This window comes from Mchenga conophoros, linkage group LG4, assembly GCF_057382185.1.
Source record: "Mchenga conophoros isolate Kocher_MC1m ecotype Shallow Benthic linkage group LG4, M_conophoros_male_GT1.1, whole genome shotgun sequence".
Classification (NCBI taxonomy): Eukaryota; Metazoa; Chordata; class Actinopteri; order Cichliformes; family Cichlidae; genus Mchenga; species Mchenga conophoros.
The window spans coordinates 18,073,486-18,090,699 of record NC_140529.1 but is presented as its reverse complement, the minus strand read 5'-3'; the positions used below and the strand labels follow the sequence as shown (position 1 = coordinate 18,090,699).

General features: G+C 39.6%; 1 protein-coding gene across 1 annotated transcript in view; it reads right to left on the bottom strand.

Moving 5' to 3' along the window:
- Positions 1-5,289: 5,289 nt before the first annotated feature.
- Positions 5,290-17,214, bottom strand: part of grapa (GRB2 related adaptor protein a) — a 33,315-nt gene continuing 21,390 nt past the window's right edge. The window contains exon 5 of the mRNA XM_085270757.1: positions 5,290-6,047. Within this exon, the coding sequence (XP_085126883.1) occupies positions 5,862-6,047 (186 nt within the window). The 3' untranslated portion in view covers positions 5,290-5,861. The remainder of the gene's footprint in view (positions 6,048-17,214) is intronic.

The following is a 17,214-nucleotide window of genomic DNA, read 5'->3' as shown; positions in this document are numbered from 1 at the left end:
GGTGTGACCTTAACAGGCAAAACACACCTACCCACACGCTTTCAGAAAAAGGCAGACCTTTATCACGTGACCTCCAGGGCTTCCCAGTTTTATGAAGTGTTGCAGCGCTGGCAGCAGGAAGATGTCCATCCCTCGATTTGTCCATTAAATCATTTAGATGGCACCTCATGTGAAAACCATCAGCGGATCATACATAGCTGTTTTACCTGTTCTGTCATGTTTTTTTTTTTCTTATTTAACTTCCTGCCAGGATGGAAAAGCCCCAGCTTGTGTTTTGTAAAGATCAAATTGAAGCACATAATTACTTTAAAGAATCGGTATCGCAACATTTCTGGGCACGAAATTTAAACCACTGCTTGTGGTTTTGGGAGAGGCTATACCGTGAGATATTTAGCAATGATTTGTTGATAGCGCTGCAGATTCCACACACACAATTTTACTCCAACTCTGGCTAATGATCAGTTTTCAAACCTCTAAAAGATTTATTATTTTAGTGAGCTAAAATGAAATAAAATTGAAAGATTGGACAGATGGTAAAGGATAAGCGGAAGCGAATGGATGGATGGACAGATGGATAAACTAAACAGTGTTTTTCACGCCTAGTTTTAGTTTTTAGTTTGGTTAACTGCAATAACATTGATGCAGTCAGAAAAAGAAGTACACCCTCGGTCAGTTTTAGTATCAGGACACAATAAAGTCAAGAGTTAATATTTATTTATTTTTTTAAACGGATCTAAAATGTTGCAATAATGTGTGAAAAAACAAATGCGCCCCACGATTCAGTAGCTTCTATAACCACATGCAGCAATAACTTGGAATAATGGTTTCCTGTATGATTTTATCAGTGTCTTGCTGTGCAAGTCCACTTTTGTTTACAGCATTGCTTCAATTCAGTAACCTCATGTTGACATTTGATCTCTGAGTGGGTCATTGCAACACCGTTAGTAGAAAAATAGCCTCATTTGACTCCAGAATACCTTGGTATACAAACAAGTTCATGGAGTTCATGGTCTGCAACGTCCCAAATCATCACCCCTCCACCACCGTGCTTGACACAGTTCATTTGTGCTGTTTGTGCTGATATGTTATGTTTACTTTTCTCCATACATAATGCTGTGTATTACAGTCAAACAGCTTCATTTTAATCTTGTTGTGATTTCTAACTTTGCAAACCTAAGCTGCACTGCCATGTTGATTTTAGAGAAAAGAGGCTTTCTTTTGGCATCTCTTCCAAACAAGTCATACTTTTTCAGTCTTTTTCTAATTGTCCTGTCATGAACTTTAACATTTAACATGCTAACTGAGGCCAGTAGAGTCTGAGAGGTACTCTTAGGCTTTTTTGCAGTTTCTCTGAGCATTGCATGGTTTGACCTTGGGGTGAACATGCTGGGATGTGCACTCCTGAGAAGACTGGCAACGCTCTTGAATGACTTCCACTTGTGAATAATCTTCCTCACTGTAGACTTCAAATTGGAACCCTTTCCCGATTGATGTCTAAGATCATCACTGCTGTGTCAGTGCAGCACCTGAAAAACTGCCCGAACTTCTGCTTTCATAGGGGGGCTCGCACTTGCTGGCGAGCAGTCGATCAAAAGTGTTTTTTTAGACCTTTAAGGACAGGATGATTTTTAATTATTTCCTACATTTGATTTTGCTCTGAATTGCAGTCATTTTAACTGACATGGACTCTCCAGGTGTGTATAAAGCCTGATATTATCCCTGCATGATTTGGGTGTTCCAAAGAGCTCAGAGTCATCCACTGTGAAACGCCCGTCTGCCTTCTTGTTCATTGTGGCTGAGGTCACGTGACTGTGGAGGAAAATCAGCGACAGTCAGCACTCCTTGGTCTTCGTTGGTGTCAAAGTTGGAGTGCAAACCAGGCGTTAGAGCATGTCTCTGAAGAATGGAGAGCTACTTCTTGTGGGTCAAACTTCAGAGTATAGTACAAAAAAACCTGCAGACTTGAATATCATTCACTGCAGAGTAGATATGCTTCATCCTCTCCCCTTTACCGATCCATCAGTCAATACAACATTACAACATCCACTGTGAAACGCTTGCCTGCTTATCATTCCTTCCTTTCTTACTTCATGAGATAAATATTCCATCGCATTCACACTTCTATCAGTGTTTTCATATAAAGACGGTCTCTCTATACTGTATAATCCAAGCTTTCTTTATGCTGTCAGGTGGATGTCAGGTGTAAAGGTGAGTATAGTGAGTGATGACTCATCTCGTCTTTCACTCCCAGACTGGCTGCATTTGACCCATTAGTTTAGTAAACAGTTTTTCTGGTTCGCAGGATGTTTGACCAGTTTCCCTTCACTCCGTGGTCTAACCAGCCAGGGGCCAGTAAGTCAGTCAAACTGGTTCCTCTGTTTCAGTGTTTTTACTGTTCACACCTGTAAATAGCTTTGATGTAAGAGCTCACACGCCTTCCTCAGCCGTTTGCTGTTTAACCATCAACCTCGACTGAGAGACCGACACACTTGTCCCTCACACTGCCTCCTCATCTCTCATCAGTAATCTGGTTCATCCTGTGTTCTTTTCTACCATCTATCTTGTCCCGTTTCACCGTGACACAAATATGTCACTATAGAAATCTTGGCATCTCTCTCACACACACTTACACACAAACCTTATCCCTTCATCCACAACTCAGACACTTCAAAGTGACTCAGCAGTTTTAAAAAAGATCAGAGGGAGAAAACAGCAGTGCTATTTCTGGTACACCTTTAACTCCTTTTCTTCTTTCCCCCCGTTGGATTGCGGTAGCTTATTGACTAACTGTCAGTGACAAGCCAGGGATGACTCTGTCAGGAAGAATGAAAATAGAGGTTTGTTAGAACAAAAGCAGTGACAAGAGAGTGAAAGGCAACAGAAGTGATTGAGAGCAGAGGAATGGTCAAACGTAACCCAGTTTACCAGCTTCATGTCAAACATTACAGTGTGGTGAGAGAAGCGGCTCTGCATTCCTTACATAACGGCGGCCAAATGTCAGCGCAAAACTGTCCTTAACATCGGTGACGTGATGCGTTATCGCACAGATCTATTATTATGTTGACAGAATTACATGCCAGTGAGGCGTCTCCTGGCACAGGATACAATAAGACCATAAAATGAGCAAGTGTTGTAAAACTCTAATTACCATATAAGTAACATGTACATATTTGTTGACACTTTTATAAAATACACCTAAAAGACAAGTAACAACTCTTTTAACTTGACTAGAATTTCATGTTTAGGTTGTGTGGATATATACATGGATATGTTTTCCTCTTTAAGAGAGTTTTAGACACGTCTAAAGTGATTCTAGTTTTTTAGTTCCTTTTTGTTAACCAGGGTTTGATTTACTCAATCATAATACCAATTTTTGTTTAATCAGAGAGATCAAGCTTTATTGTATTTGCCCGTTGTGCTCAGTGTCCACTCAAAAATGTATTAAGATCCAGGAAAAACAAGTAGATTGGCACGCTACAGTAGCTTTTCCTGTTGATGCAGTTAACAAGCTGATGTACTTAATCAGACTGAGAAAACTTTAAAAAAGATAGATGTTGTTTATATGTTAAAAGCGGGTCATTATATTCTCTTGCAATAGATACCGACCTTCGGGGGCCCAAGATGTACCTGTGTGCCAAGTTTGGTTACTCAGCTCCTGATGGTCTATGAGGAATTAATGGACAAAGAAACAAACAAACAGAGAGACAGCCCTTATTATTATTATTATTATTATTATCTGAATTTAATATAATTATATTAATTAATAATTATATCATTTAATTTACTGAAATTGTGATGAATATGCTGTGTACATATGAAAATAATGCCCCTGGAATTTTGCTGTTTGACATTAAACAGAAGAAAGACTCATAGTGGACTCTATTTGACCGGGAGCATTTCCATAACTTTTAAGTGTGGAGGCACAGGGCAGACCAACAATGGTGCTTGGAGGTAGCAGGGAGGATCAAAATGCTTAGTATATTACTTATTAATATTTAATAAGTTTAGAAAATTTATGTACAAACCACAGTTTTTAAGCTCATATGTGGCCCTGCCTCCAGATTTATTATGTAAAAAGTGGAGCTGCATCAGAATTTAAACCTAATCTTTTGATGGATAGCTGAAAAAAGTTATAAAATTATAATTTTACTTACATGGCATAATAATTCACTGGTTACATATTCAAACATGTTTAAAATACCTAATACCTAAAGTCATGTGAAATAAAAACAAATCAGAATCATATACATGATATTATTGGATTTTAATTATTGATTTATTCATGTGTATGTTCCTGTAATGTTGCTCAGCAGCTTGGTTATAAAACTGAAGTTAATCTGTAAAAATAATAAGTATCTAAAACTTTAAATTATATAGCATTGGGCACAAAATGCAATAATTGCATTCAAAATATGGAGTAATCTAAAGTAAAAGCCGAAAGTAGCATAACATTGAAATACTCAAAGTACAAGTACATTAAATCTGTTAAATTTAATTGACCATTTAATTAAATGGTTTGGGGGATTGTGAGATTAGCAGTGCTCCAATGGCTTTGGTAGAGGGAACTTCAGGATAAAACTGATTATAAAAAAAAAAAAAAAGGGGGGGGGGGGGGGGGGGGGGGGAATAGCACCAACAAAACTGATCAAGATCACAGCAAATTATGGCACATGTGACCTTTTCATTAAAAAGAACACAAGATCATTGTAAAATACACACTAAAAGCAGATACAGTAAATACCAAATAAAGTCCAAGCTTCAGGGCTCAAAGATGTGAATGTATCACTTTATTTCAATGATTTTGTTACAGGATAAGGAAGACCGATCCAAGTTCTTGCTGTCAGTCACATGAAGTTTGTTCCTCTTAAGCAACTGCAACAGTTTCAACAGAAGCAAAACATGTATACAATGTTTAAATTCACTTGCAGTATATGTATTTTAAGATCACACGTGGATAAGAATAAATACTCAAGAACAAACGATTGATCAGTAAATTGAGTTGAGCATGTTACATTTTAAGCAGCGCGTTTTTCTTCTTTTTTTGTATTAACAAAGCGATGTCGGGGCAGTGTTCGTCTTACTGTCACACTGTAACACAGTAACTCCTTTCACTGGTCCACTGAGCACGCTCAAACACACACACGCACACACACATATATACGCGCACACAGATACAATCAACACAATCAACACACTTCTCACTCCCTCATCGTCACACAACATGCATGTATGTATGTAAAGACTGCAGCTTTACACCTGTACAGACACCCCCCCCCCCCCCCCCCCCCACACACACACACACACACCAGCTCAGTGACAGAGGAATCTGCTGTGTCAGTATCCTCTAAGTGTTCACACTCACAATGACTTTCTGTCCAGCTCCTGGTGAAAAGGATGGCAAAATACTGGAGTAAATGAGCCAGAGAGCAAGCCTGCCCTTCCTTCAGGAGTTTTCATGGGCCACACACTTTTCCCCTCAGTTTAGTGTTTATGTGTGTTACTTTTCTAAAAGAGATGGTAAGCTGTAATAAATGATTATAACTGGGAGTATGTATGACTTTGAATATATGTGAGAGTTCTCCACAGTGTAAAGGTCCATGTCTGGATCGGAGGAGAAAGTGGACTCTTCAGGATCAGATGATCAGATGAGCCTGCAGCAAAGGCTGATTTAAAGGGCGACATCACAGGGGGGCATTGGGAGGAATCAGTTTAGGGAACGGGTCGTTCGGTGGTAGCTCCGTCGTTTGCTCCAGGAAGTTGACGGGCGAGTGCAGAGCGGGGGAGCAGCGTGAGTGTCTTTCAGGATGGCTCGTCGGTGAACCCGAAGGAATGGCCGTGCGCTTGTTTGACACGAGGTCAGGTCACTGGCAGTGATAAATGGGCTGGACGTACTCTGGAGGGAAGTAGCCCACGCGTCCATGGCAACGGCCCCTCCAGCGCACCGAATCAGAGCAGTCAATGAGTTCAATGACATCACCACGCAGGAAGCGTAGCTGGGACGGGTGGTGCGGGGTGAAGTCGAAGACAGCTTGGGCATGATGGGAACGCTGTGGGTCAGGAGGGAGAGAGGGAACAGGAGGGAGGGGAGGAGGAAAAAAAAAGAGAGTTAATCACACATTTTCATCACAACAGTAAGTTAATACCCAGTTAATAGCGTCAAAGAAAATACTAAAAGTAACCCACCCCTGTGTTGAAGACAGCTATCAAGCTATATAAGATTTACACATTAGCCTGGGGAAGTGAACCTTAAAGCCAGAATTGGCCCAACAAAGACTCCAGTATAAAGTATAAATGCAAATATTATACAAAATTTTAAAATGAAAGAATTTCTGTATTCTGAAATTTTTAAAGATTTTTTTGTATATTTTTCTTCAACCACACATTTGCCATTTACAGAAGCCTCTGTTAAAAAACAGGTAGAAAATTACTGTTGTTGTTGTTGTTGTTGTTGTTTTTTATAGTGTGGACAAGTGAGCTACCAGAACTCTTTCTGTCAGTTTACACTTTAAAGTCCAAAGAGTCATAATGACAGTCTTCTTTCACTGATATAACAAACTATTATGACTGAACTTCTTTTTCTTAAATTAAAATATCTCTGAGATTAAATGTGCAGTTAAACTTCTGTACAGTCACAGAAAGGGGAGTTTCACTGGCCTGCTTAAGTAGGCTGCATGTGGCCCACGATGTAAAATGAGTTTGACATCCCTGTATTAGTAAATGAGAGATGAGGCCTTTTCATCGCACAATATAAAGACACCACATGTCAAATGTCAATGAAGCTCTTTTTTACCAATTCAATCCAGAAACAAAGAACATGAATGCTACTTTTCTATTTTTAAAAGCTGGAAAGGAGGCAGTAAGCTTCTGTAATCCAACATCTCCCACATAAAATGAGTCATAACACACCGGTGCAATGTGTGTAGTATTCAGTGGGGTTACGCTGTAGCAGCATGGTGTTATTTGCATGTGACGGTCAAATATGTTACTCGTCAAATGAGGGGGTTGTAGAGTTATTAACGTGTTTATCTCGCTACGTTTAGATGGCTGCAGAAACCAAATCAACTTAATGTCCTGCAAAAGACAGATGTTTCATGCTGATTTAATATCACAGCCAGTTTTGGGTTACCTTTGTTTTTTTATCAGTGACTCCCAAAAATATGTCTTTCTTTATGTTAAAGTAATATTTATACATACCAGTGCGTTTTCTGCTTATCATCAGGATATAAGATTATAGAAAAAAAATAGAGCACACAGTTTACAAGGGCTAGTTTGGAAATTTCTCCACTACACGAACTTAAAATGAATGTTGGTCAATAAGGTTCGCTGGTCTTATCTCCTAAAGGCTTTGAGAGGTATTATTTAATTCACCAGCCACAATCTAGACAGTGAATTTTTAAAGTGAGCGCAGTTTCTTTGAAGCAGGAGGCCAAACAAAACAAGAAAAAGAATACGAGCTCCAAAGAGATTAAATAAGTCTTGGTAAATATGAAAAAACAGTCTATGTATTCACACATTCATACAGAGCACGCACTTGGTGACAGCAGGAAGGAAAAACTCCCTTTTAACAGGAGAACCCTCCACCAGAAGAAGGCTAAGGGAGGGACAGCCATCTGCTACGACCGGCTGATGTTGAGGGGTGAGAGATTAATAATAACTAATGATTACATGTACAGTAGTGTGTAAGCACCTAGAGAGTGAAAAGAGTTGAATGAAGAAGAAACACTGTCCATCATGGGAAGTACCCATCAACCTAGGCCTATTGCAGTGTATCTAAGTGAGGACTCAGGGGTAGCTGAGCCCTGATTATGAGAGCTTTGTATCCTGAATCCAATCTGGGAGCTGAATTCTCTGCTCCCCATTCTACTTTTAAGTATCCTAGAAACTGTTAGTAAGCCTGCAGTCTGAGAGCAAAATTCTTTATTAGGGTGATACAGTACTATCAGGACCAGGGAAACAACTAGATCTATCCAAGAGTAGCATATGCTAATGGACAGATACTTATATAGCACCTTCCACTACAGCTACAACTACACTACAACAACTCTCATTCACCCAATCACACACACTACTTCTGGTACTTCAGCTTCCTCCCACAGTCCAAAGACATGCATGGGGTTAGGATAAATGGCTAAATTGGCCATATGCATGAATGTAATGTGACTTGTTGACTTGTTGTTTGTCTCTCAGTGTTGTTCCTGTGTTAGACTGGAGTACAGTCCAAGGTGTACTCCTTCTCTTGTCCTATGACAGCTGGGATAGGACGGTGAACTGAAGGTGAAACGGATGAAAATGAATGGGTGGCTGGTTTTGTTTCGAGGGCTTCAAGGACTTGTGATACTGAGAAAGTGATGGAAGCTGTAAAGAAAACCATGCGTGTAGGGCATATTTTCAAGGGGAGAGCGAGTACAGACACACAGCGATGTTAGAAAGGACCTAACAGACAGAAAAACAAAGAACATGCTGCTTACTCCCACTCCAGACACACCACTAATCTGGCCCTGTTGGGTTTAAAGTTACCATTCTGACACATTCCACTTTCTTTACCCTTCGATTCTCAGACTGTCCTTACCTGACAGCAGGTTAATATCAATGAGGCAAGATATTTTAGATTGCTGTGACACTTTTATGGTGATGAACATCATGTGCTTTGCATAAAATTCTCATTATGCGCACCTTCGTGAAGCATGAAAATCACTTCGCGCCACTCTTCTCCTCAAAAGCCTTGTTTAGCGTTGGGTTTTATCCGATATTTAAATTGAGTAAATGGTAGATTTTAGTTTCTCTTGGTCATAAAAGAAAAACACAGAGGGATGGGTATGCAACGGAGAGGTGCTATCAGTCCAGAATGATGAGTGTAATAAACACACATGCCCACTAAAAATAACAACAACAAACAACGCTTATAATGCTTGTCGCTGTGATGTTTGATGGCAATCCAGGGCAAGGGGAGCCGCTTTAAATTCAGCCCTCAGATTCTTCTCTCTCTTCCTCAAGATGTTTTTCTTTGAGTTCACAAAAGTACTGTTTTTCTTCTCCCTCGATCGCCGGCCTCCTCTGATCGCTGCTGACTCGTGAAGTAAAAGCAGTTTAAGAGTGGCAGAACAAAAGTGGCTATTTTAAGGAGAGAGGCTCGAACTTAACTAACCCGGCTATCACTGACGCTCCCACAGAAGAAGGTGGATGTGATGTGAACTGCGAGGGAGCGGGGAGGCTGCAATGAATACCAATATTGTTTTTTATATGTAGGTGCGTAGATATCTATGTTGCAATTCTGGGCTTTTTTATTGTGGACTGCTTTATCTTAGAGTAAGGCCCAATAAAATGACATCCAAGTAGCGGTAGGCACACAAAACATGTACACAGTTACAAACAAGTACATGCACTAACTAGACAGTGGGATTAGGATCAAGAAACCCAGACAGAATCCATCAGGCCTGCAAATCTATAAAATCCTCACAGTCTTATGATTTATTGTTTCACTGATCTAGTCGAGACTTCTAGTTTGTGTGGGTTGCACAAGAAGAACCCTTTCATTCTTGTTCTCTCTTGTAAAGACAAATACAATCCATGTATCCTTGTGATTAGGGTTGACTCTACCGCCTAAGAGAGCACTGACAGTACAGCTTTTGCTAGTTCCCTTGTGCACAGAATGCAACGAAAATTCCTCCAATACTGCTTGTTTGCCCCTTTGCACAAGGTCCAAGTTTTCCAGGGTAAAAGGGAAGGCTTTGCAACACAAGGACATGAGGATATTAAGGGATGTGTTAGGAGAATTATTTCCTATTCTGCCATACTGAGATAAGAAGCTATCAAGAGCCATGTAATGAGCTGATGTGGAATTAGTTTGGGAAGACAAACCAAACAATAGGAGGGTCAACACACACACACACACACACACACACACACACACACACACACACACACACACACACACACACATACAAAAAAACCACCATGGTGCAACATGATTCAAGGACTCACAAGTGTTCAACACACTCGGTTCACGTCTGTGAAACTGACCTATTTAGTCGAACACAAAAAGTAAGAGAAACACTGAACACAATCTTTTCATAACCTCGTCTTTCTTTATAATCTAAATGGTTAAAGGGGGGGAATGAACAGTTTTTTTCTTTGTATTCTTATTTCTTTTATGAAAGAAAAAGAAGTGATGCTGTGAAGAAGTGGATACTGAATACTGTTAATATTTCATAGCTTTGAGCGTGCACATCAAGCTCACAAAGAAGAAAGAGCTGCTGAGCAAATACACAAGAAAGTGCCAGACTGTTTATTTGCCAGTTTGCCATATTGTTGTCTGGTTAACTGGTCTTTAGGGCAAATTTCTTTCATTTAGTATTTTCTTTGGGGGTTTTTTCTTCTCCAAAAATGGCACAGAGTATTTTGTAGCTCACACAATTCTGTCCACAGTGGCACCTCGGAGATGCTTAAGAGTCCTTCTCATGATCAAAACCCAAATAGAAACCCTAAATATGGTTTTGCCACCATAACCAGGTTAAGTCATTCATCAAACAATCTTTTCTCCAAGAGAAGTAAAGCGTGAGTTGTATGACCGTGTGCAAACGCTGCCAGTGGAAGACGCTGGGTGTTGGAGCTTTGTTGATGCCCAAGGCCAAGACGCGAAGACCAGCTGACTGTGATTTTATATAGCTTGACGGTGAAAAAGCCAGATGGGTCCAAAGCTAATATCAATGTTTCATGTGTGCTTTTAATCTGCGCATCTACCTACTGGGAAACCAAGCCCACTGATGAAGAAGAATTGAAGATAACTGGATACGGATGGAGCCAGTGCAGAAATGATCGGCTGGTGTTTACATGATTGCATCTCTCTTTTTTCCCCCCACCTTTGATCCTCTCACAGATTAAATTGTAAAGAAGTAGAAGGCTGTAGAAATACATTATGTTTATGGAGATTCAATGCTAAGGAAAGCTCTCCACAGACAGGCACAGAAAATACACCTTAAAGCTCAAATTAAAACAGTAAACACATATGGAGACATAAAGAACTGACTAAGCTGCTGTGATCTCGTGTGGAAAGACAGAAAGGCTGCATAGCCATGTAAGGAAAGCACGGCACCTTTGGCTCTGGGGCATGATGTGATTCAGATTCAAAGTGACCTACAGGGCAACAACATCACAGCCAGTGTGCTAAACACAGAACGATACAAGGATACTGTATATGACCAGCAGCTGACACTTCACTGTAGTTATTTTCACTTATTTTTTCTCAAAACAAAGTCACACTGTTGCTGTATGTGGGCGAAACTCCACAGCAATGGATATAGAATTAATTTGTCATGTCCTAAAGGTACAGTGTGTAAAAGATGTCTAGATGTCTGTGGACTGCAGCCAACGGAAGTTTGTTTTCTTACTCTTCCTAATTCAAGTGCATAATCCTAGCTAAGGTGGCCACTATAGGATAAACAACTCTATTTATATCTTTCTATATTTATCTGTAGTGAGCATAGGCTGTCTGCTGTTTAAGTCAGCTGGTGTCTACGTCTGTTTACTCTGGAGGAGGCTGTAAAACATTTAGAAGAGAGTCTGATGAGTGAATGAAACTCACTTCTGTCTGATGACTGCAATACTGAGGTGAGTTGTTGATATCGTGAACTTTTCTGTGTTTACCCCAGCTAGCCTCTGCTGTTTTGGCTCACAGTAGAGCTCTTAGTCTCTATTGTTGCTGTTAACCTCTGTTAGCTACTGTTAGCCTGTGTTAGCTGCTGTTGGCCAGTGTTAGTGTTATCCTGACCATTTCTGTGTTTGCCCCAGCTAGCATCTGCTGTTTTGGCTTACAGTAGAGTCTCTTAGTCTCTATTAGTTGCTGTTAGCTTCTGTTAGCTTGTGTTAGCTGCTGTTAAAAGACACTTAATGAATGAACTTGCGATGTGAGTAATTAAATGTAATTAAACTTTGTAATTAATGTAGTTAAACTTTTATTAGAGGGTAAGTGTGATTTTTAGGACACACAAGCCTAGCTATATTACAATATTGGGAATAAATGAGCATGTAGAGCCCTGACTTCAGTTCAAGAGATGAGGTTTGATGTGAGGAGGAAGACAATGAAGTGGAAATGAGGGAGGAGAGCGAGCAGTGGTGAAGGAGGAGAAAAGCATAATGAGAAACAGATCATGAAAATATACATGTACAAATGTTCAATAGTCATATAAGTACAACATATTTTTCTATTACATACGTTAAAAAATAAGTGACTGCATTTTTAAGGTTAGCCATACATGTAAACAACCAACACATGCCACATTTTATATATATTATTATTATTATTATGAACACATGTTTCAGGAAGATAATTACATAACACTGTCCTAGTGGACCCTTAATAAGCTTGCTTCTGATGGGGCAACTTTCTGACCTGAGACTAATGATGCTGCGTAATATAAAGACAATCAGAATTTGGTTTTGTGCCTGACTCCTGTCACTGATGAATGGAACAGATATGATATAATATCATAGAACCAGGAAATTAAGCAGAACCAAATGAAAGAAAAAACAAAATTAAGAAAAACAACAACAACAACATTATTTGGTAAAACAGAAACAGTCTTTTATGGTACTTGAGGACCATGAAAGCCATATGTAGTGATAATGTGTATTTTTGTGTTTTTCTTTTTTTATTCTACTGCACGTATGTGAGCAAATTTAAAATACACTTTAAGTAATATTGAAGGTCCTGCTAAATGCTGATAGCAGAGTGGAAGTGGCCTGAAGATAAGAGCTGAAATAATCGATCATGAGTAAATGAATCTGCAGCGACTTTAATCATGTCCATAACTGTAAAATGAATTTCTTTTGGGTGTTGAACCATTAAATTAGAGCTTGTAGATGCATTTTCAAAACTATGGGAATTTTACATTTGCTTCTTTTGTTTTTAAAGAACAATTTTCTTAATTTCCTTAAATCGGCTCTGTGGCGTTGTGATTAACACATTTGCTTTACATGCAAAAGATTGATGGTGGAAGGGTAAGAAGAGTTAAGGTTAGGATTAGCATAAAGTGCTTTTACAGATCCTTAAATGTACAATATGTAGAAACTCCACTGATCATGAAAGTAATGCTGCTCTACTAATGCTTAGATAGACGCTGGGTGAACAGTGGCGGTTTCCATAAGCCCTATTATTTCTTAAGTTTAACCATATTCTTAAAAGTAACAGAAGAGTCACAGCTGACCTCTAATACCTGCATATTCATTGAGAATTCAGGGCAAATTGCCTGTGTCATCATAGTAAAATATGAGACAGAATAAATGGGGTGTAAAAAGCAATGAAATTAACAACCATAAACATCTTGTTAAAGCCTCCAGGCTGTTTTCTAGCAGTAAGTGCCAATAAAAGAATACAAGAATGCAGCATCTGTCCTAGTTTTGTTTCTCCTGTGTTCGTATTCCACTTCAGCTTGAGTTTGTCAGAAGTCACTGCACACAAGTGGATCCAAAAGTGTGTTTTTGAATGAGCCGTTTGAGCAGATGGAGAGAGGACAGTCATCCTTTTTGTGCTATTTCTGCCCAAACCACAAAGCCAGAAGTCATAACATAACACCACCTCCTCTGTGGTGGTGTCGTTGGTGTAGCCTTAAGCTTCCTGTGCATGAGCATGAGAAATTCTCAGAAAACTGAAATATTCAGAAACAAAACCTGGTGTTGTTTTCATGTGCTATTCACTCGCATTAAAGAGAATTCAATTATCACAGTATTTAGGTCATACAGTTTATTAGTCTCCCGGGGGATGGCTGTAGCCATCTTCCGTTTAAGTACCACCATAACTGCCTAAAGCTAAATTCATCACTTCACACCTGCTCCAGCTGCACTTGCACAGAGAGACGAATGCACTGCGCATCATCCCGAGTGATTTGGAGCACGCTCTGAACGGTTTTATGACCAGCCATGATGCAACTAATCAGGAGCTCAATTTGCAAAAAAAAGACTTTTTTTTAGGATGAAAAAAAAATCTGAAGGTTTCCTGTTCCACGAGACAAACTACAACAAATCTAGAAGCAGCTACTCCAAAAGCACATCATCACAACGATCAAATGCATCATCTTCACGACTCAGATATGCATACATTTTGTAAATTTTGGCTTTTTGTGTGCGCTTTTTTTGCCGTGTTAAATGGTTCATTCAGAAGGATTTTGGTTTACATAATTTTTCTACTGAATGCCCAGCTGCTTTCCTGTTGGGTGATGTCAGCTGCTCTTGCTAAATGTCTTTAATAAAATGTCCCACAATTAAAGTCTAACTTGTGGACATCCACTTTTTAACCTTTTGTTAAACAGTAAAGGTAGAAGTCAAAGTATTATTCTTTATCAGAGCAAATAGCCCTTACAGGTTACCCTAGCCTATTAAAACAATCTTTCCTTGGAGCCTGCTGTCCAGGCAACTAAGGTCATGTTAACAAGTTCCACGATCAATAGGGAGCTACCGTTAGCATGTGGGACTGATAGGACACTCAGGTTTCTTCATATCAGAGTAAGCATGGCAGACACCTGGATGATTTTGAGGTAGTACTGGGCGGGTCCTCTCATCCACATCGGCTCCAAATTTGGAGGGGTGGCCATGCACATGAGCTCAGTTAACCTTCGTATAGCTAAGGCACTGAGTATGAGTTTACACAGAAGTCAGTGCATTTTAGTGTCAATCCTGTAAATTATAAGTGCAAAGGTGTATTTTATTCTTTAGTAAACAGACATTTCCTTTTTTTAACGATGGTGGTTTAAAATAATTTAGTGACGATTCTGGTGGTTTTACTTTGGGTTAAGGCTAATAATCTTTTTCTCTCTTTTTGTGGTGACATAAAGTATATTACTGCAGGCGTTCTTCTCCAGGCTGGATCAGTAAGGATGCTATTATTACTTCAAGCAGAACATAAAAGGAACGTGGAGAAAGGAGGGCGAGAACTACAATGTGCTGCTACCTTGCCTGAAATACACTCGTGCATGTGTGTCTGTTTATTACCTGCCTCCCTTTAGTTGTAATAACAGCACTGACTCATTGGCCACTAACATCACTTCTTCTCTGATCATCTGCAAAACACCACAGAGCAGCAGTGACTGGCTATCTGCAGGCCACCACCTCGGATGTCAGCACCTCTCTGCTTCTTTTTTGGCACTTCACAGAGCTGATCGTTAGGCGAAAGGTTTGATTTCAAAGGTGAACCGAACCGAGGCAGTGAAAGCAGCGGTCGCAAACAGATCCCATCTGCAAGGGTGCTTTGAAAACAGATGGCAGCATTAAGGATAAAGCTTGGATGTAATTCTAAGCTGCTCCAGAGTTGCTTTAGGATCATGTCTTCTTATTTGGGGTATTAAAAACATTATTAAGTCAATAAAGAAAACATGAGACAGCTCTATGGCAAAATTTGTCTGTGCATGTACTGTAAACACAGAGTACGAGGGAGCTCTTGCATTTTCTAACATAAAAACTGCAATTAAACCTTTATCACCACTATCATCTACAATCAAAAGAAAACATGCAGAAAACTGAAAAATCCAACTTCTTGAGGTTAAACGATCCAAACTTCAACATCATCTGTAGGCCATCTGAAGCACTGATTCTTAACTGATACTCAGTTGAGCTGTGGGCTAAGTAACCACATATGATGAGATCCATTTCAATGAGTGATGTGAGCAAAATTTACCCTGTCACATTCTGTTAATCCTCGACTCCCATCGAGCCCAAAATGAGAAAAGTGTAAAGTGCTCATGTAAATGACTTAAGATCAAGCCCATCTTGATTGTGACTCTTTTATTTTAAATATACAGGATCTGGAAATTACACTGCGCTGATATTACTCTTATGACGTTACGGCTCCCTAGCTGGAATAAGTAAGAAAGTCTGTGCTAAAAATCCAGCTGAGAAATTCATCCAGGGCACATTAAGCTTATGCCTTTGGCTTCTTCTGTGCTTCATATGATTGTAAAATACTGGACTCCATTCAGAAGTCTGAGTGAGTTACATGTTATGCATTTTGCAGGACTTTTTGTGTAACATAATTTTGCACAAATTAAGAAAAACAGCAAACCCTATTTATTTAAAATAACATATAGTACTGCGCAAAAGTCTCAAACTAGCCCTCGTTTCTTTATAGTTTATTAGGAAAATGACAAATAGGTGCAAGCATTTAATTAAAACATGCGACATGCACGATAATACAACATAAAACACCAAATTCTGACAATGTCTTAAGCAGCTTAACAAGCAAATGAAAATGATAAGATACAAGACTTTTGCACAGTACTGTAAATGACTTTTTGTTTGTTTAAAAGAAACTGGGGACTTTGTGATGTACAATAACAGCCAGCTGACAGAGTAGCAGGAGTAAACCATGAAGACAGGAGGCTGACTAAAAGAACGACTTAAGACAAAAACCACGCATCCAGCAATGCCAGACATTCCTCGGTTTCATTTTGAGAATTATAATTTTTGTCAGTGTAGTAAATGAAACATGATCTCCATGTGACAGCTAACACTGGCAGATGACTGCACTAAATTGATGGTTCTGTTCGCCGATGAATCGAGGTCAAATCTCGGGGCTGAAACCACAGAAGTGAATATGATGTTATATGAAGTATTAGCTTGTGGTTTGTGTTACAGTGACACAAACATACTGTCAGGTCGGGATTGCTGTGGATCGGTGCAACTGGGTTCGCCTGCGGGTGCGGCACTGCCTGCCGCTCCCAGGAGTAGTTACTGTGCAATACGAGCTTGTCTACATAATGACAACAACAACAGCAGCTTTTCCCATGATGACGCCTTCTCAGGAACTAACTGTCATTTCTCATACTAAAAATCAAATAAAGTACTACTAATGCTTGGGCTGTGCTTCTGGTTTACAGCTGTAGTATATCACTATCGTGTGCAGTCTTTTGGAGTCTACATATCACACTCTACATAGAGTGTGATCCACCTAAGACTGATCGGGTGATTGAATTATGGAGTAAAGTAATAATATGCCCAAATTTGATATGTAGCTACCTCATGACTAATGCGTAGAATTGCCTTTTAGAAAATCAGTTTCCTTTAACACTGCTGTGCTCAGTCCGTCTGGCATGCTGTCTAAGATGACTGATTTGATTTTGCTCCAAACTGGCGGCTGCTCTGTGATGTTTCATTACAAGCTGCACCTCTACGTCAAACATCAAACTCCGCCGACGCAGTTGCAGCTCCAGAAATTCCACATATGGAGTT